This window comes from Pleurodeles waltl, chromosome 12 (assembly GCF_031143425.1).
Source record: "Pleurodeles waltl isolate 20211129_DDA chromosome 12, aPleWal1.hap1.20221129, whole genome shotgun sequence".
Classification (NCBI taxonomy): domain Eukaryota; kingdom Metazoa; phylum Chordata; class Amphibia; order Caudata; family Salamandridae; genus Pleurodeles; species Pleurodeles waltl.
Window position 1 is genome coordinate 351,606,242 of NC_090451.1, and position 26,417 is coordinate 351,632,658.

At 46.6% G+C, this 26,417-nt stretch overlaps 1 protein-coding gene across 3 annotated transcripts in view; it reads left to right on the plus strand.

Moving 5' to 3' along the window:
- CEP89 (centrosomal protein 89) overlaps positions 1-26,417 on the plus strand; it is a 1,116,496-nt gene that overhangs the window by 164,063 nt on the left and 926,016 nt on the right. For all 3 annotated transcript variants that reach the window (XM_069216542.1, XM_069216544.1, XM_069216543.1), the window contains exons 6-7: positions 10,360-10,471; positions 12,409-12,510. In XM_069216542.1, coding sequence (XP_069072643.1) covers positions 10,360-10,471; positions 12,409-12,510 — 214 coding nt within the window. The remainder of the gene's footprint in view (positions 1-10,359; positions 10,472-12,408; positions 12,511-26,417) is intronic.

Sequence of the window (26,417 nt, forward strand, 5' to 3'; positions counted from 1 at the left end):
GTGGGTTGGAGCGGGGTGGATTTCTGAAGTGAGTCGATTGGGTTGGGGTGGATTGTGTTGGAGTGGGGTGGACTAGAATGGATTGTAGGGGGTGGACTGGATTGTAGGAGGTGGACTAGACTAGATTAGATTGGAGTGGGGTGGAATGGAATTACAGTGGGGAGGTGTTGGATGGAGTTGAGTGGGGTGGGGCGAATTTCTGAATTAGTAGGGGTGGGCTGCATTGGTGGTGTGGTAAATGGGGTGGACTGATGTGGATTTGAGTGGGATGTAATGGGATGGGTGTCTACAGTGACGTGGGGTAGATTGTATTGGAATGGGGTGGATTGTATTGCAATGGGGTGGATTGTATTGCAATGGGGTGGATTGGATTGTATTGGAATGGGATGGATTGGATTGGATTGGGGTGGATTTGATTCAGTAGTCGTGGGTTGGAGTGGGGTGGATTGTAGTATGGTGAACTGGAGTAGGGTGGATTGGATTGAGGTGAATTGTGAGTGGGGTGGATTGGGGTAGGGTGGATTGAAATGGATTTGCATGGGATGGATTGGGTTGTTTGGGGTGGATTGGATTGGGGTTAGGTGGATTGGGGAGGAGTGAGTTAGCTTAGAGTGCGTAGATTGGATTGGTCTGGGGTGAGGTGGATTGAATTGGGGTGGATTGGTATAAGGTGGATGGATTTGATTGGGATGGATTGGAGTGGGGTGGATTTGAATGAGTGGATTGGGGTTTACTGCATGATTGTGTTGAAGCATCATTTTGGAAATTTCACATAAAAAAGAAACAATGTTGCTTTGCAATTTGTATAGCAAGCTAGTCATCTTTTGGGAACAGCACCCACAAGCAAAAACAAAACATGAGTGCAAAGGGAGAAAAGAGGACTTGGCAAGATAAAAGAAACTGTAGAAAAAAAAACGTTGTTATTTTGATTGCCCTGCTAGTCATTTCTTTCACCAGTCCCACCCCTTCTGTTTGCACGGCACTAGAAGTAAAAAAAAAATATATATATAAAATAGTACCTCAATCACATTGGGAGGAGCGGATGGTCACTGATTAAGTTTAATAAGTAAGGGCTTGGTCCCTGCTCCACAGAAAAGGCCGTAAATTATGCTTGGCCTGCATTGACCAATTAGGAGGCTGTGAAGAAAAGTGCCGTGCAAGGCAACCAGTGGTAAGCAATGGGCGGGTTCCAAGCTCTTTATGTTAACAAAACTGCCTTGCGAATGAGACACATGCACTGGTGCATGCACTCGCATGCTCAACCCTCGAGACGAAAATGTAAATCTTCAAAAACTATTTGAATTAACATGCAGACCTGGCTAACTAAATAGTGACCAATACATTTAAAAAAATGGCTTAAGTTAGTTTGCAGTTATTTTTCTTTAATATGGTTTTAAAGGCTATTCTGACACAATAGGTTGTATGCTGTCATTTAGTTTATAAACCAATGGAAAGTGTCTTAAAACCATTTGCCATTTTCACGTTCCTGACCTACTAGAGAGCGCGGGTTCAATGTATCTACTTGAAAATTCACACACTCTGATTGGAGAAGAGACTCCCTTGGGAACTGGGAGAAACAATAAAGCCAACCCTTGACCAAGAAACCAGCATTAAAGCAGCAGGAACCGGGCTGAAGAAATGTGACTATCTGCTGAGATAGTTCTGCAGCCAGACCAAAGTGGAAAGTACCTCTCTGAGCTTTTTATGAGGCAGCTGCACATAAAAAAATAATCTAAGCATGTCCACTGTGAAGCAGAATCCCTCTCTGCCCTGAAATCCTTTCTGCCTAGATGTACTCAATGTCACACATTGAGCTACAGGGTGTTGGGTGACTCCAGGAGGCCGGCAACATGTCACCAAGTACAACAAAATAAACACAGACAAGCAGCCTTGGGGTTGGAGCCTGAAACATATGATGAGCTTGTGGAGTGGAGGAAGCAACATAAAGTGTGGACTTGCACATGAGAGAGAAAGAAAATGCATAACCTTCAAGAAACACAACAGAGACGGATGGAAATCACAATCGCTCTTCCTATAAAAGTGATCTGTGGGAGGATAGAAGCCAACCAGTCAGAGAGGTAGTAAGGAGACAATGCTCCAGTGGAGGGACAAACAGAAGATGGGCAAGCTGGTAGAGGGAAAGCCATTGAATAAGTGAATAAGAAGTAAGCACATGATTAACAATAAAGCCAACTAATGGTAAGCAGTGGGTGAGCTATAAGCCACTGTAAGCTCTTCGTAGGCTCACAATATGTCTTTTGCAACCAGACAGTTCTGGTGTCTGGTAGGCTACACCTAAAAACAAAAGCTGTTATAATTTTAGGACACATGTTATTTTCTTTATCTCCCCTGAGCAATATATATGGTCTGTCTTTACTCCATACGCATTTTCTTAACCTTTGTTTGGAGAACAGTTTGCCTCTTCAGAAAGCATGTTCATGTATTCAGTCTTCAGATCTCTGTTCAGCTTGTGATCACTCGTGATTTTTAGATTTATTTTAATAGGAGGGGAGATAGTCTCTGTAAGGAAATACCTCTCCTTGTATGGTCACCCCCAAGTTTATGGACTGATGCTGCTTGTTTTTCGACTAAGAGTGCACTGAGGCCTGCTAACCAGACCTCCATGCCTGTTCCCTTACTCATAAACTGATTTATTGAATTTGCTTCTACCCAATTGACTGAGCTAGCTTACCTGTAAGTCCCTAGCATATGGTACCCAGGGCATGTAAGCTTACCCCCCTCAACAATGGCAAAGCCAGACTTCCCCGCTGTATGTGTAAGTCACCTCTGTGGCGGGACTAGCTAGTCTTAAGGCAGGATGCAACATATCTCAATGGCAGTACATGTACTTTACGTGTTCTGGTAGTAAAATGTGTTAATTGTTATTTTGAAAATAGGAAGCTTGGTCACCAGATTTTGCTAGTGCAGAGTTACACGCTGACTCTTCAGCATTGCCAACTGTGGAACGTTGCAAACAAAGTGGGTCATCCAAGGTATCAAACAGCTTGATACATTGAGCCCCGACTTCTTTCTCCTTTTGAAATTGTAACAAGTTGTTGTATGCAACTTTAACAAAGTTGCGACGTTGTTGCTTTCAATCCCCTGTGCCCATACTGGTTGCAAACTGGGTTCTGGAGCTGAGACAGCTTTCTGCCGTTGTGGAAAGATGTTCTCATGACTCCGGAAAGTATACATGAGGGGCCTGCTCTGGAAGACGGTTCCCCTCCCTCCTGACGGAAGCTACACAGGTATTGGCCCAGAAAGTGGCTTTCTTTGGATAAGCTGCCTGTGAAGTGCAAATGGGTAACATTTGGGAGAGGGGCTTCTCCAGTGTTCATGCAGACAGGCTGGCACTTGGGACAGGAGACGGAAAACAAGTTGCCAAACTGGTTTTCCAGGGGCATGTGGCCAGACCTCTGGGTTTTTCTAAGGAGCTCAACAGGCAGGGAAAGAACAGAATGGTGCATCCTGGGGTGCCCAGATAACGTACTTCACAGGAATTAGTCATCAGGTTGGAGGGAACCTGGTAGGCCATTGGCTTCCAACCGCAACCTGCCCTGAGTGCATTTTCTGAAAATAAGTAGGGTACCCCCTGGCAACCTGTATTCAGATCTCGACTGAAAGGAAGACTGTCCTGCTTTGCTATGTATGGAACCAGCACTGAGAGAATGTGTCAGCTTGGACTGCACCTGCTGAACCTGGTAGCTAGTGTAGGAAGCTGGCCTGGTTTGTAGTGGGTACCTAAGGTACTTACACTGCATACCAGGTCCAGCTATCTCTTATTACTGAAATGTAGGCAGTGTTCTAGAAGCTTAGGCTGTCTAGAGGTAGCTGTAGCAGAGCAACTTAGGCTGTAGTAGGAGACATGCAAAGCACCTGAAATACCACTATAGTTACACAGTATTTAGACACAATAAAAGGCAATACTCAGTGTTATAAAAAATAAAGGTACTTAATTTTAGTGACACAAGGCCAAACATATCGTACAGGCAATGCTCCTTTTGGAGGTAAGTATTATACACAATATATACTCTAATAACCAAAATCAGGTAAGTAAACCGACATAGAATAGTGCAAACAGTAGAAAATACTATAGATTGCAAAGAGCCTAGGGTCAACGCAAACCATATACTAAAATTGTGGAATGCGAATAATCAAATTCCCCCCCTCGGCCAGTGTAGTGTGTAGAGGGGTGCTGGGAATGTAGGAAAACACCAAAAGTAAGTAAAGTACCACATCCCGTAACCCAGGAAAGCAGGAGTGAAGTACAGCAAGTTTCCTCAGGACACACTACAAGTAGTGATAAAGGATTTTGCAAGAACCAATCAAGACTGCAAGCAACAAACAATGGATTCCTGGACCTGAAGGCCTGTGGAGAGAGGAGGCCAAGTCCAGAAGTCGAAGAAGAGTCCAGGGAGGACAGGAGCCCCTGCCAACCTAGTAGAAGGTGCAAAAGTGGATTCTTGGGTCAGAAGAAAAGTACAGAAGAGCACCAAAGAAGATGGCTGTGGGTTCCTGCTTGGTGCAGGAGATGTCCCATATCGAGTTGTTGGATGCAGGCTGTTTGTGTAACTGGATTCCGCCAACAAGCCTTGGTTCAAGCAAGTACGCTGTTTGCATCAAAAAGGAGCTTTCTAGACCCAGGAGGGGCCTGGGGGTCTCAACTCGGACTGAGGAGACAGAGGGGGCTTGCAGCATTTCAGAGAGCCCTCAGAAGACCAGGCAGCACACACGGGAGTCCCAGATCACGGGGACAAAGAAGATGCAAAGTGCGGTCACAGCAGCACTACACTGGAAGGTCCCACACTGTCTGTGATCAACTCAGGGAGCTCTGTGTCGCAGGATGGAGTGCTGGGGACCAGGGCTACGCTGTGCATGAAGGATTCTTGGAAGAAGTGCACAGAAGCCCAAGGAGCTGCAGAAGCCGAGATGCACAGGGGTACTGTCGCAGCACGGGGAGGCAAGCTCTTAACTCCACCAAAGTTGGACAGCTGGTCCTTTGGACAGTCTGGGTCACTTAGGTCCACCATCTGTGTTCCAGGGAGCACGCTCGTCGTCAGGAGAGAGGTCTCAGAGTAACGGTCGTCGTCACAGGAGGGTGCGTGCAGAAGCAGGGAAGTGACTCCGACACTCCACGGGAGATTCCTTCGGTTGTTCTGGTGCAGGGTGAAGACAGGTACTCCTCAGAGCGTGCACACCTTGCAAATGCTGTCTGGATCTGAAGTTGCAGGTCACAGGAGTCGTCCTAGATACTTTGTTGCAGTTACAGCGGTTCCTGTCCCTAGTATATGGTACCTAGGTACCCAGGGCATTGGGGTTCCAGGAGATGCTTATGGGCTGCAGCATTTCTTTTGCCACCCATAAGGAGCTCAGACAAACCCTTTCACACGACTGCCACTGCAGCCTCCGTGAAATAGTGCACACATTATTTCACATCCATTTTCACTGCACTTAAGTAATTTATAAGTCACATATATGTCTAACCTTCAATTAATGAAGGCTAGGTGCAAAGTTACCAAGTGCGAGGGCACCCTTGCACTAGCAAAGGTGCCCCCCCCATAGTTCAGGGCCAATTCCCTGGACTTTGTGAGTGCGGGGACGCCATTACAAGCGTACACTACATATAGGTCAATACCTATATGTAGCTTCACAATGGTAACTCCGAATATGGCCATGTAAGGTGTCTAAGATCATGGAATTGTCCCCCCAATCCAAATCTGGTATTGGGTAGCCAATTCTGTGCATTCTGGGAGCTCCACTATGGACCCCCAGTACTGCCAAACCAGGTCTCTGAGGTTTGCAATGCAGCTACAGCTGCTGCCACCTCACAGACCGGGTTCTGCCCTCCTGGGGTCTGAGCAGCTCAGTCCCAGGAAGGCAGAACAAAGCATTTCCTTTGGGAGCAGGGTGTTATACCCTCTCCCTTTGGAAATAGGTGTTACAGGCAGGGGAGGAGTAGCCTCAGAAAATGCCTTGAAGATGGTGCCCTCCTTTTAATAAGCCAGTCTACACCGGTTCAGGGACCCCTTGTCCCTGCTCTGGCGCGAAACTGGACAAAGGAAAGGGGAGTGACCACTCCCCTGCCCATCACCACACCAGGGGTGGTGCCCAGAGCTCCTCTATTGTGTCCCAGACTTCAGCCATATTGCTTTGCAAGGTGTGGGGACATTCTGGAGGCCTCTGAGTGGCCAGTGCCAGGTGACGTCAGAGACCCCTCCTGATTGGTCCATAACTGATAAGGTATCCAATCCCCCTCTCAGGGCTATTTAGGGTCTCTCCTGTGGGCTCTCTTCTGATTCTACTTGCAGGTTTCCAGCAGGAATCCTCTGCAACTACTACTTCATCCTCTGACCTCTGATCAACCGCAGACTGCTCCAGGGACCGCTGTAACAGCAACAACGTATCCAGAAGGACTACTTTTCTTCTGCAACTTCAGCTCCAGCCAGCAACTGCAACAGTTTCCACAGTGTGCACGCTCTGAGGAATCCCTGTCTTCACCATGCACCAGAAGGACCGAAGAAATCTCCTGTGGAGTGACTGAGTCACTCCCCTGCTCAAGCAGGCACCTTCTAAGTCGACGACTGGTTCTCTTGGACTCCTCTCCTGGCGACCAGCGTGCTCCTTGGAACACAGAGGGTGGACCCCATCGACACAGACTGTCCTAAGGTCCTGCTGTCCCAATTTGGAGGAGGTAAGACCTTGCCTTCCCGGAGAATGACAGTACCCCTGTGCACCGCGTCTTCTTCACCTCCTGAGGCCTCTGTGCACTATTTGCCAAATTCCTTTGTGCACAGCCTGGCCCGGGGCCCCAGCACTCTAACCTGCGACGCTCAACTCACTGAGTTGACCTCCGGTGGCGTGGGACCCTCCTTTATAGTGCTGCACAACTGCATTTTGACCTCCTTTGTCCCTGTGTCCTGGGACTCCCGTGGGCGCTATTTGGCGTTCTGAAGGCTTTCTGAAATGCTGAGAGACCCTTCTTCCTCCTCACACAGAGTTGAGGCCCCCAGGTCACTCCTGAGTCCAGATAGCAGCTCTTTGATGCAAAACGTGACTTTGCCGGAACCATGGCTTGTTGGAGGAATCCAGCGCTAAAACTCGCCTGCATCTACCCTCTTTCCGTGGGATATCTAGTGCCTCATGCAGGAACCCGCTGAAATCTTCCTTGGGTGCATTTCTGCAGGCTTTATCCAACCGGGGACTCTTCTTGTGCACCCTCTTCTGGGTTGGCAGGGGCTCCTGTCCTTCCTGGAACTTCTTTCGACTTCTGGACTTGGTCTTCTTCCTTTGCAGGTCTTCAGGTCCAGGAATCCACCATTTGTTGTTTGCAGTCTTGGTTGGTTCTTGCAATAACTCTAATCACGACTTGTAGTGTGTCCTAAGGAAACTTGCAGTACTTTACTTCTGCTTTTCTGGTCTCTGCGGTGGGGTAATTTACTTACCTTTACTGTATTCTTACTCTCCCAGCGATTCTGCACACACTACACTTGTCTAGGGGGGAATTTGTGATTCGCATTCCACTTTCTTAGTATATGGTTTGTGCTGCCCCTAGACCTATTTTCTCCCATTACATTCTATAGCATTTCCTATTGTTTGCACTATCCCATGTATAATTACTTACCTTATTTTGGTGTCTAGTGTATATATTGTGTATAATACTTACTTCCAGAAGGAGTATTGTCTCTAAGATATTTTTGGTAACTGAGTATTGTCTTTACTTGTGTATAAGTACTGTGTAACTATAAGTGGGATTTCAGGAGCTTTGCATGTCTCATAGTTCAGCCTAAGCTGCTCTGCTATAGCTACATCTATCTGCCTAAGCTGCTAGAACACTACTACATTTCACTAATAAGGGATAACTGGACATGGTGTAAGTACCCAAGGTACCCACTACAAACCAGGACAGCCTCCTACACCATGCTAGAAAGAGACTACTTTCCCACTGCTAGCCAAGAGGGAAACTGTGCCTGTTGTGCCCTGCTCCAGGAGAAACCGTCTCCAGAGCCCAACCAACACTGAGACTCCAACGGTCAGTGAGCTGCTGGTGCAAGTTGGTAGCCCAAGGTCTTCAAACTGCGGCCAGCTGCTGCCTTGCAGCACCTGGGACCAGGACCCAACACACAAAGTTGCACCTGAGTTTGCTGATCCAAGAGTGTAATCTAGGTGCAGCTGGGACCGCTTGAGGACAAGTTATGGCCCTAAGAAGTATTGACCTGTGTACAGTGGCGACTGGACTTCTGCCAGCACCAAGAGCATTTTGAGGGACGTTGACCATGTGACCAGGAACACCTTACCCCCCCCTTTGAGGGGTAGATCGCAGCAAGGCCCCTGATGAAGGCTTGGATCTACAGCATCCTTTGAGCATCTTGAGTATTCTTCATCCCTTGCATGAGGATTTATTCCATGGAAAAGCTGTTCAACGGATGAAAGTGCCTGGGACTGGCTGAGGACTGCTTCACCTACTGAGGTAGCTGTCTCTGAGGACATTGCTGGTCCCCTGACTAGCCTACTAGAGTCAATTGCGTAAAGTTACTCTAATTGACTGCATTCCAACTAGCCAGAACTTTTGGTGAAATTGTTTCTAATTGTCAAAGTGTTGAATTTGCCAATGATTGTTTGCAGTTGAGTGGAATAATCCAATTTATTATACCTTGTAAATTCTAAATGTCCGGAATCTTCTGGTGGATATTTTTCAGTTTGTTTTCTAAACATACAGATTATTTTTATAAATTAGTGTTGCATTTCTATTGTGTATTCTTGAGTTCTTCGGTTGTTTTGGTGCTATTTACATGCTTTAAACAATTTCCTTTGTGTAAGCCCTCCTGCTGAGAGTCACAGCTACCCAGGGCTGAACTGAAATTTTTAGAAAAGAAACTGAAGGGTATTAAAGGGATTGGTAGGTGTATTATGCGGCGAGGTTGCACAACCACACCATACAATTCACCCCATTCCTCATATCCTCTCTGACAGAAAGTATTTGTTGTCTGTCATTTGGTCTGCGCTAAGATTGAGGGCTGAAACTATTTCTTTATTCAATGTTTACTCCCCATGGACTTCTCTTACGTTTAATGAATGGGAAGATGAGTACTCCTTGAGACGATAGAAGATGTATTGAATCAAATTGGGAGAAGGGAGTTCGGCAGCCCAATGAAAGTTTTGAATAGGTGTCACTAGGGGGAGATACGGCCCTTAGAGTTGGGGTAGAGATTGTACTTGGGAGAAACACTAGGGCAGTCCATCCGCATAGAATACAATACAGGGCAACTGTTTGCCATTCACTACATTGCAGTGAGCCTCCCTGCAGTGTACCAGAGAACCCAAAGGTGGTGTTTGTATACGGATTGTGATTCAGGTCCTCAGGTTAAAAGTCTGGCCCACAGCTGACCTAAAGCTTGGGTCTCGGCAGTGTCCCTATTACAAATCTGACGGTGATTTCTGACTGCGCAATGGGGGTTCTTTCACAACGGTCTGTGGTGTTAGATGCACGTTATTATGTGAATTGTACCCTTAAGTACTATTGCCATAACTTTACAACTGATATTTTAATGATATTTGTATTCAGTTCATAATTTAAAAAAAAAAAAAGTTTTCTATTTCTGTACTTGGATACGCCACTATTAACTTGCTTTGGAAGGAAAGAAGGAATGTCCGTTCGAAGAAAACGGTAATGTAGTTTCTGGTATCAAGTTATCGCTATATCAACATAGATTCACCGTGTATGCAGTGTGCATGGTCTCACTCCGAATTAGCCCAGTAAAGACTATTTAATGTTTGAATGTGCTTCGAGTCTGGTTTAACTTCCTGGCAGTATCAAGGCGAATTGCTTAAATTTACTGGTTGAAAAAATAACTGGAAATTATCATTTCTCTCCTCGTCTTTGCACACCTTTTTTCTGAAAGCGAAGACGTTATGTAGGAATCAAAAGAAATGAAGCCTCTTCTTACAAATAGGGGACATTGTAATACTGTGTATACCTCTCTTTTTCCTTATGTGGCACTTCTGTAGTTATCCCTTGGCACACACTAGCAGTCTCTCTGTGGCGGCTATAAAATCATCATTAAACAAGTGAACATTTAAATGTAAACCTATTCATCTTGATGATTTGATTCCTTTGGCTTTTACACTTTCCCTGTGACCACATTGTGTAACAATGTTTCTACAAGGTTGCTAGTCAGATAACAAGCCTTGAGGGGTATTTGATGTTTGTATTACTTGCATACTGATTGATTTGTATCAACCAGATTCCTACAGTGAAATCATTTCTGGATATGGAAGACTTTTGAATGTTTATGGAAACTTTGGATGCAATGGCCATTTTTTTTAACCATGTGTAACTCGATGCTTCGTGTTTTTAATCAGGAAACACTTCAAGCTTCAGAAAGTGTGGAGGCCAATGCAGTTGAAATGCCTTGCCCTAAAGTGGTCCGTCAGACTTCTGCCAACCATCACCTACAGTCAGTGCAAGTGAACGGTATGATCAAGCTTCAGATTGTTTCGGCTTTCTTATTGTATCACAGTTTATAAGTGAAACAATCTATAATGTAATTTAGAAACAACTCCTAGTTTACTTCTATCTCGCTTCCCATCAATGGCTCTAGGCTTGACTCTGAACTTAGACAGTTCTATGTCCAAAGGCTCTCTTTCCATCCTGACGGCGAGCAGACTTTTTGGCAGCTACTCCAATGTGCATCAGGCTATCTTTCAGCCTGTACTGGGTCTCTGGAGTACCTGTTAAGCAGCCACAAGGCACAGAAGGTTGAGATGAATGCCCTTGATTCACAGTAGGAGCATAGACTGCAAAAGTCTAAGGAAACCCCTAAGCTACTGAAAACCACGTGAGTACTGTCTGTTAACATGACACCAACAAAAAGTACAAAAATGTTCCAGTGAGGAGAAACTCCCCCAATCTATTTTAATGTCGGATCTGTGGCACCGGCTGGTGCCAAAACAGTCCTCGAAAATATAATTCACACTTTCTTAATTCACCTGTTGCATACCTTATCCATTTCAAAGTTTCCTCTAAGAAATCCATGTATCTTTTATGTCCTCTAGATAAAAATGATGGTACTGTAGGTATTGTATTTTAGGCTCAATCTGAATTTCTGAATTATCACAAAGGTCCTTCCTGCAAAAAGAACTTTGTTTCACCAAAACGTCCAGTTGTTCTGGAGAACGGTCCTTACCGTTTCTGAAAAATAACTGAACTTGATACAATAAGACTTGGGGGACGGGGGTGGACTGAGAGAGGGGCAAAGACTTTTTCGGTTGTGATGACCCAACTATTCAGCATCCTTTTCTATATGGCTTTCCTTGCCAAGCCTTTTCCCCCTTTGCGTTCCAGTGGATTAAAGAACCACACATGTAGCAGCTGAAGGTCCTGACTTTAAATTATTTTTAGTAGTTTTGTTTTGTTTTTGTTGAAAGGTACATATATGGCATTCGGCCGGGATATAAAACACCACACTTCTCCTGGGTGATATGGAATCATAGGACCCACTTCCATACCAGAAAGAACAATGGTGGTGTCGCCCCATTCTCTCTGTACTGAACAAGTCTAACCAAGTGAGTTAAAGGCACAAGAAAAGCTGCAATTAAATGTCAGAACACAATAAACCGGATAGTGATGTGGAACGGAGGATGCTCCAGGGAGCGCAGATAGTGTTCGAGCCAGTGACACTTGACACCTCTGTAGCACATGAGGGTGAAATGACTGTAAGGTGATGCCGTACAGTCAGATTCACAGGGGTTAATCAAACAGATGTTGGGCTCTCATTTAAAGAGAACCAAACAGAAATGCTTCAGCCTAGAGAAATAGCGGATTAGTGGCCTACCATCTTGTTGTAAATTTGCACTCTGATAGGTTGTGCACCAATAACTCCATTACAAAACACTTTTTAAAAGCTTCACACTTGTCACACTCCCTCGTTTCTCTTTAGCTATATGTTTTTTTGCCGGCTGTAAACTGATCTTCCTTGCCAATAAGGCCCCTATTTTGTCCCCCTTCTCATAAAGCTGGCCCATATTCAGTTGGAATATCTTTGCCCTATTTGTTCTTTAGATCCTATGTTGACCCCTTAGCATTTCCACTTTAGTTTTGGTTTGGACGCTCTAGAATGTTATGAGTTTGGTGATGGGTTTTAAGCCTCGCTTTTCCTGGATCTCATGTGTTTGTGCATTTTTGTTTACGTATCCTCCATAACAAAAATAGACTCACACAGCATTGTTTACACAGTTCTACTCTTTCTGATCGCTCCACATGACGTCTGCCTAAGTTCCGTGAAAATTAACCCTTGTCTGGCAATAATGATAAACTCGTACAGGAATGTTTGTTGTGAAATGCTTAGCCTTGGTATCTGAAAGTTTCACAGTGTAGCCTGATATTTTTCATTATACATTTATTTTTTTTAGTGTCGAAGAAGGATACTGTTCTAGAGATCTGTACATCATCTCCTCGTCCGCCAAAGAGTAAGAGGTCCCCCAGGAGAAATGTTTCAGAGGGAAGTGCATCAGGTTAGAAAGTTTAACATTTTTAGACTGCTGTATAATGCCTTATCTTGTTTATTTTAAACAGATTTTTGTTCGGTTTTTATTTGTTTCTGTAAATAAACATTATAGTTAGACAATGGCATTTAAAGTTCCTATTTCATTGAAGGAGATGAATCTTATTACATATTGGTTACCATATACGTTTCATACAAATTCGAACAGGCAGTAGCATACATAGCAATAATACAGGGGAATTTTACCCATTAATCAAAGGATCTGAGACACAGCTGTAGGACTGACCTGCAAAGATAGAACAATGTCTAATTAAAATTCATGCCGTGGAATGCATCATCATGAAATCAGAAATCACTGTGAAAAGAAGAAAATATGACATACTACAGGACAGTGCTGGACTGATCCAGATTTATTTCAATAAGTTGTGTAAATCATAGATCTGTTAAAAAAAAAAAAAGCTGTGGGTCAGGTGTGTAGAATGGTATTTGTTGTGTTGTAATAATGAATGTGCCCAAATATGAGGTCTACATTTGTATATGCCCAGTCGAGAAAAATAATCCACTGTAAATATTTTTCTGACTATTTGTCGGATACTTAAACATGGCAAATACGCGACTGTAGATTTCAGGTTAGTCAATTTATAATAATTTCACCAAACAAGAAAATCTGCATAGTCCTCTAAAGTATATATCTTGCCCTTGGATGGCAGTGACTATTATTCTGCATTAAACTGTATGTAAATGATTGCTACATCTATTGTTAGCTAGCTTTTTAAATTTGTCATTAAAAAATTATTTTCTGAAAAGTGTTACACATTGAACTGGAGGCAAATGATAACAAGACATTGTGACGCAAGGCGAAGGACTTTTCCATATTAGTTGTCAACTTTATTAACTTTGTCTTTATAACATTTGTACTGATAATCATTGTTTTAAGTTGTTGACAAGTGTTTGTCCTTAAAGACAGATGTCATTGGGGGCTCAGTCTCGGTGCAAGAGAAGTCTCTGCTCTCTATCACAGTATTTTTATTATTATTCATTCAAATTATTTAAGCTGAGGAATCAAATGATAGCAAACATTCATGAACATCAGACGAGAAGACTGTTTGTCAGCTACGTTTTTGCCTTATGGCGTAAACAGAAAAGTAAAAGAACTAAGACGGTATCAATGAAGAGAAGTTTGAAACCACACCATAACAGTTCCACAAATAAATACATTCAAGTAAGAATTTGACAGTGCTGGTATTGATGTCAACAATAACCTACAATACACAGGTTTTTTTTAATAAACATTTTTATTGAGTTTATACAGTAACACCTACAAGCCCAACAGGTCGCAGTGGCAGTGTGCAAACGAAGCATTACACCAGTTTGAAGAATAAAACAGAAACATATGGTCAAGAAGTGTCTTCGAGGATTAGGGCACTGCACTTAATAAGTAGATATTACCCTGTACCCGCAGTTTCTTCTCCCCAGGTACCCATCCATTTCCCCCACACCTTATCATGTTTATTGGGACAGCCCCTTGCCTCATATACAAGCTTTTCCTGCTGCGCGCATCAGTCAACTCCTCTACGCCACTTCACCACCACCGGAGCTGTCTCTGATTTCCAGTACGCTGTGATGTCCCTCTTGGCCACTGGACAGGCTGTTCTGACAAAGGCCCGATCCGCTCTCTTGGAACCTACCCCCTCAAGAACTCCCAAAAGGATTCACACAGGGACAATCTCCACTTCCGTCTGCAAGACCCTGGCTATTTCTGCTACTATTTCCTGCCAATAGGACACAATGTGCGGGCAAGTCCACACCATATGAAAGAAATGTGCGTCCGGGCCCGCGCATCTTGGACAGTCAGCCTGGGTTCGGAGGCCCATTCTATATAGTTTGATAGGGGTGAGATATGCTGTGTGTAGAAAATAAGTCTAAACTACTCGGAGACGGGAGGTCATGGCTAACGTCCTTGGAGCCATCAGGGTGTCTCTCTAGTCGTCGTCATCTATTGGGCCCGTCCATCCCTCCCACCGCCCACGAAGCTTGTCAAGAGTCTGTGATCAGTGTACGATATATGCGTGACACTGCCCCTTTACCAAGGTGCCCCATCAGCGTCTTGGCCTCAACGGGGCTGAATTCCGGGAGGACCGTCCCAGTCTGAACATGTACATGCAGTGCATGGTGGAGTTGCAGGTATTTGTGGAACTGAGAAGAAGCAAGTGAGAGCTGCTGTTGAAGCTCCTGAAAGGACTTCATGTGGGATCCCGCCCAGACATCACTGAGCGATGATATACCAACAAGGTCCCACTTACGAAACCCCTCAAGTGCTGAGGCATCTTTTATCCATGTTCCCTGCCACAGTGGGGTGTGTTGTGTGAGTCGACACCACCACCTCGTGTCTCTCTGCGCGGCTCTCCACCCTATCAGCACCACCCTCGTCACTTCTGGAAGTGTACGCGGCAAGGGCTTGCTGTATAGCATCACCATCAAACCGGGGAACCCTAAGGTCAAGAGTTCTAGTTGGTAGGCGGGGTCTGACCAGCCCCCTCCCATCCAGTCATTGATTACTAGCAGGTGCATTGCTAGGTAGTAAAGGTAGAGGCTGGACATCCCCAGGCCACCTTCATAGACATCGCACTGGCAAATGCAAAGTGCTGAACGGGGGCGGGCGTTGCGCCACAGGAACTGCCGAGCGACGGTCTCCATGTCTCTGAACCATCTCCCAGGGATGTGGTAGGGGTAGTTTTGGAGCTAATAGAGGAATCGGGGGAATATCATCATCTTGTAGAGCGCTATCCTGCCCAGGACATTGAGGGGTAGAGACCGCCATCTCTGGAGGTCGTCCCTGACTCTCCGGGTTAATGGTTCAATAGTAAGGGACCATGCCAGGTCGGGCAACAATGCTATTTGCACGCCCAGGTAGCGGAAGCTGTTGCACCAGATGGGGATAGTGCTCTGCCAGTCGTAGCAGTCCCTGGCCGGGTAAAGTGGAATCAAAAGAGACTTACTGGGATTGACCTTCAAGCCAGAAGCCTCAATGAACAGATCCAACAGTTGCATCACTCTAGGGCCACTACTAACTGGGTTGGCTAGGAACAAGAATACATCATCCGCGTCTAATGCGATACGGTCTTCCTTGCCAGTAGGCCATGACCAGCCATCAACCAAGGGGTCTTCCCTGATTAGCTTCGCAAGCAGCTCCTTTGCCAGGGCGAACAGGAGTGGGGACAGGGGGCATCCCTGGTGCGTACCCCGGCGGATAGGAAATTGGTCAGACCTCGCCCCGTTCACTTGCACTCAGGCCGTTGGGTTAGAATATAGGAGTCCGACTAGTGCTCGGAATCGCAGTCCGAGTCCGGTTTTCAACAGTCTCGCTGAAGGTAGGACCAGTCCACCGTATCGAAGACATTCTCGAAATTGAGAAGGAGAAGTGCTAGTGGAGAGGTCAAAAGGTTCCGGTTGGCCAAGGCCACATGTAGTCGCCGAATACAATGTCTGGTGCTCCTAGTCGGCATATACAATACACAGTTTAAGGGTGTCCTTAGCAGATTCATGCCTGGCAGAAATACCTGGCCCAATATCGAAGGTTGTTTCATATACTAACTAAAACCCTCTGTTCAGAGCATCTTAGCCAGCAATAGCTAGGATGAACTGGAACAAGCAATTGATTCTTAAATCTGGAGCTACTTATTCATAGTATTTGACTAAGTGGTCTTCGGTAGTGACATTAAAGACCAGATAATTACTCCATCCTGGCCCAACAACGTCAGTCCAATGTGATAAGATCATTTCTGAACCTTGGTAAATACAGAGAGGGACAAGACAGGGGTGTCCATTTTCACCACAGCTGTTAGCTTTTGTTGTGGAGCCAATGGCTGTTCTAGTCAAGAAAGAGGAATAACTCGGGGGTATTTTGCTGTATGGGTACACTTTTGTCATATCGGTATATTCAGATGGCATACCTGTTTTCCTCTAAAATGCGTTGGTAGCCGAAACTGCTTCTCAGCTAACTAGAACTCTTTGGGTTGAAATCTAAGAACGAACAGGGAAATACCACGTCTGTTCCCTCCAAATTCCAAGTACCAGAGCATGCACAACACACTGTATTGCCACTGAAAAGGACCCGAGTGTCTTTAGATAACTGGCAATCCAGGTGTTCCATGAATCTGCAGACGGAGTACAGGGAAATCGGGGTAAAGTACTGACAACCGCAAAATAATCTATTTATTTCTGAAAAATGCTCCCACTATCTACTATAAACTGCACTTCAAATAAGCATTGCCAAAGCCAGTGTGTCCCACCTAAGCAAAGTGGGGAAGATTGGAGTGGATCGGACTGCAATTTATTTGGGGTAGATGAGAGAGGAACAGGATAGACTGCAGTGAATTGGAGTAGATTTGAGTTGATTGGGATAGATTGGGGTACATCAGAGAAGGGTGGATTGAAGTAGAGTGCAGTGGAGTATATTGGGGTGCAGGAGACTGGGTTGAAGTAGATTGCGGTAGATTGCAATGGAATAGGGTGAATTGGAATGGGGCAGATTGGAGTGGATGGGGTTGATGGGGGGTAAAGTGAACTGGAGGAGGTTGGAGTAAAGTAGGGTAGATCGGAGTAGAGTGGTGTAGATTGGCGTTGGGTCAATAGCGGTAGATTGAAGTCGAGTGGGTGGAGTCGAATGGGCCTTGGTGGAGTGGGGTAAAGTGGAGTGGGTTAGATTGTGGTAGATTGAAGTGTAGTGGAACCAACTGGAGTGGATTGGGGCTGAGTCGAATGGGGTAGACTGGAGTGGCTTGGGGTAGATTGGAATGGATTAAGGCAGACTAGGGTGGATTGGGGTAGATTGGAGTGGGCTGGGATATTGTCGATTGTGGTTGTTTGTGTTTGGGGTCCATTCGTGGTTCGCATTCCACTTTTGGAGTATATGGTTTGTGTTGCCCCTATCCCTATGTTTCCCCATTGCATCCTATTGTAACTATACATTGTTTGCACTGTTTTCTAAGACTATACTGCATATTTTTGCTATTGTGTATATATATCTTGTGTATATTTCCTATCCTCTCACTGAGGGTACACTCTAAGATACTTTGGCATATTGTCATAAAAATAAAGTACCTTTATTTTTAGTATAACTGTGTATTGTGTTTTCTTATGATATTGTGCATATGACACTAAGTGGTACTGTAGTAGCTTCACACGTCTCCTAGTTCAGCCTAAACTGCTCTGCTAAGCTACCATTATCTATCAGCCTAAGCTGCTAGACACCCTATACACTAATAAGGGATAACTGGGCCTGGTGCAAGGTGCAAGTACCCCTTGGTACTCACTACAAGCCAGTCCAGCCTCCTACAGCACAACATTAAATATGCCCTGATGTTCCCTGCTAAGCTCCGGGTAATTGCGGAGGACCGCACTCATGTCTTCGCTACACCAGCTGATGCTTGGACATGGATGCACGCAAAAGGTATTGCCCAACCATCGGAGGCAGATGGGGATCGTGGTTAATGGCGGACCTCGCCGGCTCGCAGGAAACCAGAGACGCTCCAGAGCGAACGCAGGCAGCTGTTGAGCAGGCAAAGGTGTTGAGAGAGGCGTTGCTGCACACTCATAACTCTTTCACGGCGCTCCAGATCCCCTCAGGAGGGCAAACGGATTCGGACTCTGGGGGATCCGATTCGACCGTCACGGATGTACTGAAGGGACCGGTGATTACTCCTAGGACTGCAGATGAGTTGTGACACCTGGTCAGTTCTCTTCCAAATTGATGGGACCCATACGTAGGATTCTGATCGACTTGGTGATGTGGTGATTTGAACCTCGTGCTCTGGGGCAACGGGATCTGTGTCTAGGATGGACACCCGGCTGGCCCTTGACTGGAGTCCTCGGGGATGTGTTGCCCCTGGCGGTTTGCAATGGCACTGGTCTCCTCTTGGTCCGTGGAGACAGACAGCAACGTGACTGTATCTGTTGGAGGCGCCAACACGGACATTTACTGTCCAACAAGGGGGGCCCCTCCAAAGGGCCTTCATGAATAGTTACCATGTTCCCCCCAGATGGTATCCATATGGACAAAGTTTTTTGATACTCGAGATGTTTTATTTTTTGTTCTCATTGGTGGTGCTCACAGAGGCATATCTGCGCCACCGGTTTTGGGGGTTGAGGGTGTTGTTGTGAGGTGGTGGAATACGTTTACTATGTTTAACTGGATCACAATGCATGTTTTTCCATTTACCAGACAGATGCCTTCTCCAGAACTGTAGTCTTCTATCCTTACTGGGGGTTAGCCCTTGGGCACAGCAAACACACATATATTGCCTATCATGTGGTGGGCCATCACGAGCCGCCCACTATGCAGGACTATAACATTATTACATGGAATGTGCACGGGATGGCTGCACTGGGTAAGAGACATTGTATACACACTTATCTCAAGCGCCAGAGAGTGCACTTTTCTATATTGCAGGAAACACACCTGTTAGGGGGTGACATACAGGCACTAAAGAAACGTTGGCGCGGACAAGTTTATGGCACGACTTTCTCAGCTTATGCGAGAGGAGTATTAGTGTGGATAGCGCCAGGGGTACCATACGTCCAGCTTGCACACAAGATAGATGAGGGGGGCAGATACGTACTGATAGAGGGACAACTCGATGGCAGACCGCTCGCTATAATAGGGATTTACGCCCCCAATAACGCGTTACCTGAATTCCTCCCAACACTGACCGACCCTGCAGCGCCTGCCATCTGGGGTGGGGACTTTAACTGTGTCCCAGATGTACTGTTGAATCGATCGCGTTGCCCTAGCAGGGCGCAGCGAGCAGACGCAACTCTAACTTGTTGACAGCCTGGGCCGGTGGCATCGGGGTGTATGATATGTGGCGTGTGGGTCACCCGACACATAGGGAGTACTCGTTTTACTCTGCACTTCATAAAATTCACACTAGAATAGACTTGCTGTGGGGAACTCCGGCCATGTGCTCCTTGATCACATCAAGAGAATCTGGCTACATGGCCAGGACGTTGTCCGATCATTCCCCACTGGTGTTAACTGTACAGTGGGGCAGAAAGCGCTCCACGATTCCCACTTGGTGCTTACAGAGTGAGGCACTGTTGGACCAACCCTTTAAAGAAGAATTAAATACCTGTATCAGGCAGTATTGGGAACTAAACGCGGGGTCCACGGACTCAAGGGTGATGGAGTGGGACGCACATAAGGTTGTGGTGAGGGGTCATTGTCTTTCAGCCTCTTGGGGAGCGCACCGCTCATTGCACACTGAGGTCGTTACCTTGGCAAAAGAGCTGCGGGCCCTATAGGTGGCATTGCTTCCAAAATGGGGGGTCGCTGGAAACTCTCGAGGCCGAGCGAGGGATGTATGAGGAGGCGGATCAACGCCTTCGTCAACACGATTACAGTTATGACCTCTTGCGTTTACAGATGGAGGGTGACCGCTCGGGGAGATTGCTAGCATGGCTACTGAGGGAAGATCAGTACAGACCCCTATTGGAGCCATACGGCTAGGCGACGGAAATTTGGCTACCATAGAGGAAGCAATCAATAATGCTTTCAAGGAATATTATTTGGGACTGTATCGGGGGCAAACGCCATGTGATATCTGGCAATTAGAGGCCTTTCTTAGCGGATCGCCTTTTCCGCAGTTGTCGGCTGAGGACACGGCAGCACTGGACACACCCCTGACTGTAGAGGAGATAGGCGTAGCCATAGCACAAATAGCCCGCAATAAGACCCCAGGACGGATGGCTTGCCGATAGAGTACTATGTCACTTATGCACAGCACCTCTCGAGTCACCTGTTGTCAGTGTTCGAAGAAGCGTGGACCCGCGGGATACACACGTTGTCTCAAAGAGAGGCGTTGGTTGTGGTCCTACCCAAGCAGGGTCGTGATCCCACGTGAGGTCATACAGACCGCTGTCTCTCCTTAACCTAGACTGCAAAATTCTGGGTAAGGTGCTGGCTAACAGACTCACCCCTATAATACGCACCTCAGTCCATGAAGATCAGAATGGCTTTATGCTGAAGTGGAATACTTTCCTGAATATTCGCAGACTCTTACCTGAGGCAAATGACAATGTGGCAATGTCTTTGGACATTGAGAAGGCATTTGACACGTTAGGCTGGGATTTTTTATTCGCTACAATGCATGGTATGGGGTTTGGGCCGGGCTTTATACGCGGGGTACAGACCCTTTACGCTGGGCCTACGGCTGTGGTGAAAACGGGAGGAGTAATATCAGACAGCTTTCCCATCGGCAGAGGAACTAGACAAGGATGCCCTCTATCGCCTCTACTATTTGCCATCACAATGGAACCACTGGCGATCCGACTGAGAGCACTGGCCGAGCAATGGGGGATACTCCGAATGGGGACACACCATATTATTTCATTATATGCTGACAACGCATTAATTTACCTGGAGAATGGCTGGGCGACGCTTCCTGCTGTAATGTCCCTGTTAGATGCATATGGGGAGATCTCGGGGTTGAGGGTAAACTGGACTAAATCCTGTTTGTTTCCTTTGACTGTTCTGCCGCGTGGGTGAGGGAGGATGCTCCTGTGGGGAGGCTAAAGTGGTGCTATGACACGTTCAAATACTTGGGAGTGCATATATATCATAAACCTGAGGACTTAAGGGATGGCAATTTGGGTCGCGCGCTGAGCTCTGTGAAGGGTTTGCTTCGGTTCTGGTGCTTCCTTCCTCTGTCTCAGTTGGGCATGGTGGCAGTAGCAAATATGTTAGTACTCCCACGGTTCCTTTATTATTTCGCTGCATTGCCCATAGTAGTGCCCAGGAGCTTCTTCCACAAACTGAATAGACTGTTGTCGGAACTCATATGGGGGAGTGGGAGAACAGGTGTGGCACTTGCTACTCTGCAACGCCCATTGTGTGAGGGGGCTTTGGGTGCACCGAACTATGAACATTACTATGCTGCAGCACAATTGCAATGGATACTGTATTGGATACACAGGCCTGAATCGTTGGAGGCGCTGTGGGTCCGTTTTATACGTGGCTGACGGAACGCACGGTGAAATATAACACCAGCAACTCTTTACGGAGTGCAGCTCATGCCTGTTGGAGGCGATATGGGCAAAAGGGAAGAAAGGGTTCCCCATATTCACCTCTCATTCCCCTGGCTCAGATACTGGGTGGCACACGTTTACTTGGTTCTCAATTTCTTGCACCATAGACGTAAACAGGGATAGAAACAGTAGGTGATTGTTTTGACGATGGTGTCCTGATGTCATTTGAGGCCATCAGAGACCTTACCTCGGTGGGACCGGGTCGCTTCATGTTGTATTACTCCATTTGTCATTTAATAAGAAGTGCATGGATGAGGGACGATCAGGAGCCTATTACTTCTCCCACACTACATTACTTGCTCTCCGATAACTGCCTCACAAATGTGATTACAAATTTGTATAAAGCCCTAAACGAAGGGGATGGTAACAGATTGGAGATTGCAAGACGGAGATGGAATGCAGTTCTCCCATTGCCCTTAACTCCTGGAGATTGGTTGCTTGCCCTTCAACAGGTACGGCGAAAATCCCAGGTTCCGGTATACCCAATTGAATTTTGACCACCAGACATCTTTCTCCATCCCGCATTCAGCGTATGTACCCTGCCTCCAGTCCGGCGTGCCCCCGATGTGGCTCCCTGGTGGCTCATTTCTACCACATGGTATGGGAATGTGGGCCCCTCCTGACAGTATGGCATGACATAGTGGCTGACGTTACTGACATTACGGAACACTCTTTCCCACTGGAACTGAGATCTTGTCTCTTTGGGATACAGAGCAGGGATAAACAACATATGATATCCATAGGTTTGCCAACTTGGCAATTATCATGTATAAAAGGATGATTGCCATGAATTGGAAGGTGCCCAGGGCACCAGACTTCCAGGGGTGGCGTACCATAACATTGCGCTGGGCTCGGACGGAGTCCCGGGTGCTGCGGGCATTGCAGGATAGGGGGCAGGCACATGCAGGACATGACACTTGGGAAACGCTTGTCACTAGACTGGAAACTAAGAATGGTGAGCGCCCGCCGTGAAACAAAGAAATAAAGAAATATGAAGGCTATGCTTATGGGGTGGTGCGATGAGTGCTCTCGCACAGAATGGGGGGTACCGAGCTGTTGTAAGGAGCCTCTCTTATATTGTATATGTTAATGTGCTGATGTTGTGATCCCCGGAACACCAATAACAAATTGCCTGTACCCAGTTGATTAAATCCCCACAGGTGAACAGATTTATAATAACCAAGCCGTATAGACACACATGCTAGTAGGGGGTTGGGATACCGAGCAGAGGGGGTAGATGTGCAATAGAATAGATTCACACAACACATACAAGCAGCCAGAGGTGAGACATGACACATGTTGTTGAATTGTACCTTGCCACAATTGTAGTCCGCGAATGTAACGCCTGCAACCTCCCGGAAAGTTTGTGAAATGAATCAATAATTGACTATGCTTTTGACTTTTGGAGAATGGAATGCTTGGATCCAGTTTTTGATATTTTTATATATGTATTTGTAACTGACTACATATGTTGAAAACAATAAAACAGATTTATTAAAGAAAACGTTTCCAATCATGTTTTCTTTGTCCCTTTGCACTCTGGGATCAAAGAAACCTTTGTTCTATTCAAACTATTTCGATCAAGGCCCTCAAGGCCATGCCCTTAGGGCAGCCATTGTCTCTATCCTACACTTCGGAGAATGAAAGACAGGTGAAATGGACACCTTTTCTTTTCTGTCCAAAGTGTCATTCCAGATTCCCTTGGACCGACCAACATCAGGTCTGTAACCTCTGCTTGTCGCTGGAGCATAGGGAAGAAGATTGTGAGGCCTGTCAATCTTTCAGGTCGAAGAAGACTGCGCAACAGAAGAGCTCATCGCTGAGAAATGCAGAGGCAGGTGATGGAGGAGACGTCCAACATTTTCGGTATCCAGAACACCATGTTGCACACAGAACAAGAGCAGGAGATCGAGGAGTCCTCAGCTGCAGAGGAGTAGGCATTTTCCATCCAGGACTTGGACTTTGAGGCCGAAGTGATGCTGGAAATGCAGGAGGTCCCTCTTGGTCAACAAAACGTGAGTAAATCACCCCCTGCTCTTTCCAAAAAAAATCACCACTTCGGAAGTGAAGTTTATTGAGTGGCCACTGGATTCTGGCTTTGGCAGGCATCAAGACTTTTACGGATGTCCTGCCCTCAAGCTTGGTACCAAAACATAAGCCGAAAACATCTGCTTCAACCCTGAGCCGAACACCATTTGTTCCAGCAGCAAAACCATCCACCTCCCATTCGGCACCGACTCTTTTGGCTCCGAAAAGACTGCCTGCCTCGGTGTAGGACGCTGGCCTGGTTTGTAGTGGGGACCTTGGGTACTTACACCTTACACCAGGTCCAGTTATTCCTAGTTAGTGAATGTAGTAGTGTTCTAGCAGCTTACCCTGACAGAGGTAGCTATAGCAGAGCAGCTTAGGCTGAACTAGGAGACATGCAAAGCTCATGCAATACCACTTATAGGTACACAGTACTTATGCACAAGCAAAGACAATACTCAGTGTTACCAAAAATAAAGGTATTTATTTTGGTGACACAGTACCAACAATATCTTAGAGACAATACTCCTTCTGGAGGTAGTAAGTATTATACACAATATATACACTAGACACCAAAATTAGACAAGTAAATAGTCATAGAACAGTGCAAACAGTAGGAAATACTATAGAATGCAGTGGGAGAAAATAGGTTAGGGGCAACACAAACCATATACTTAAAAAGTGGAATGTGAATCAAGAATTCCCCCCTAGACAAGTGTGGTGTGTGCAGAATCGCTGGGAGAGTAAGAATACAGTAAAGGTAAGTAAAGTACCCCACACAAGAGCCCAGAAAAGCAGGAGTAAAGTACTGCAAGTTTCCTAGGACACACTACACCTCGTTTTTGGGATTTTGCAGCAGCCAACCAAGTCTGCAAAGAACAACTGCTGGATTATTGGACCTGAAGACCTGCAAAGGAAGGGAACCAAGTCCAGAAGTCATAAGAAGTTCCAGGAAGGACAAGAGCCCCTGCCAACCCAGAAGAGGGTGCAAAAGAAGAGTCCCGGTTAGTAGAAGACTGCAGAAATGCACCCTAGGAAGATGTCAGTGGGTTCCTGCGTGATGCAAAAGATGTCCCACGGCGTGAAGGTCATTGCAGACGAGATTTCGTGTTGGAAGACGCCAACAAATCTTGGCTACAGCAAAAGTGAGTTTTGCATCAAAATGACGCTGGATGGACCCAGAAGGGACCTGGGGGCCTCAACTCTGTGTGAGGAGGTAGAGGGGGGTCCTAAGCTCTTTAGAGAGGCCTCAGGATGCCAGCAAACACCCCCAGAAGCTGCAGGATCCAGGTTCAAAGGAGGTGCAAAACGTGGTTGATGCAGCACCACAAAAGAAGGTCCCATGCCACCGGAGAACAACTCAGCGAGTTGAGCATCACAGGGTGGAGTGCTGGGGACCTGGGCCAGGCTGTGCATAAAGGAATTTTGTAAAGAGTGCTCAGAGGCCTCAGGAGGAGAAGACACATTACACAGGGGTACCATAGTTCTCGGGGAAGGCAAGGTCTTACCTCCTCCAAATTGTGTCAGCAGGACCTCAGGACAGTCTGTCGATGATGTCCACCCTCTGTGTCATTAGGAGCACGCTCGTCGCCGTGAGAGGAGTCCCAGGGTACCGGTCGTTGCCTTGGAAGGTGCCTGCTTGGAGCAGGGAAGTGATTCAGTCACTCCACTGGAGATTTCTTTGATTCTTCTGGTGCAGGATGAAGACAGGGAGTCCCAAGAGCGTGCACACCATGGAAACTGTTGCAGTTGCTGACTTGGTGCTGAGGTTGCTGAAGAAAAGTGTCTCTTGTAGACATTTTGTTGCAGTTACAGCGTTTCTTGGAGCAGGCTGCGGTTGATCCGAGGGCAGAAGAGTCTGAGGTGGTTGCAGAGGATTCCTGAAGGAAACTTGCAAGCACAATCTGAAGAGAGCCCACAGGAGAGACCCTAAATAGCCCTGAGAGGGGGATTGGCTACCTTATCAGGTCTAGACCTATCAGGAGGGGTCTCTGACATCACCTGCTGCCACTGGCCACTCAGAGCCCTCCAGAGTGCCCCCACACCTTGCAAAGCAATATGGCTGAAGACTGGGACACACTGGAGGAGCACTGGGCACCAGCCCTGGGGTGGTGATGGACAGGGAAGTGGTCACTCCCCTTTTGTTTGTCCATTTTCCCACCAGAGCAGGGGAGAAGGGGTCCCTGAACCGGTGTAGACTGGTTTATGCAAGGAGGGCACCATCTGTGCCCTTCAAAGCATTCCCAGAGGCTGGGGGAGGCTACCCCTCCCCAGCCTGTAACACCTATTTCCAAAGGGAGAGGGTGTAACACCCTGCTCTCAGAGGAAATGCTTTGTTCTGCCTTCCTGGGAGTGGGCTTCCCAGATCCCAGGAGGGCAGAACCCTGTCTGTGAGGTGGCAGCAGCTGTAGCTGCAGTGCAAGCCTCAGAGAGCTGGTTTGGCAGTACTGGGGGTCCATGGAGGAGCTCCCGGATGCATGGAATTGGCTCCCCAATACCAGATTTGGAATGGGGGACAATTCCATGATCTTAGACATGTTACATGGCCTTATTCGGAGTTACCATTGTGAAGCTACATATAGGTATTGACCTATATGTAGTGCACGCGTGTAATGGCGTCCCTGCACTCACATAGTCCAGGGAATTGGCCCTGAACTATGTGGGGGCACCTTTGCATTTAGTAACTTTGCACCTAACCTTCAGCAAGTGAAGGTTAGACATATAGGTGACTTATAAGTTACTTAAGTGCAGTGAAAATGGCTGTGAAATAGTGTGTGCACTATTTCACGCAGGCTGCAATGGCAG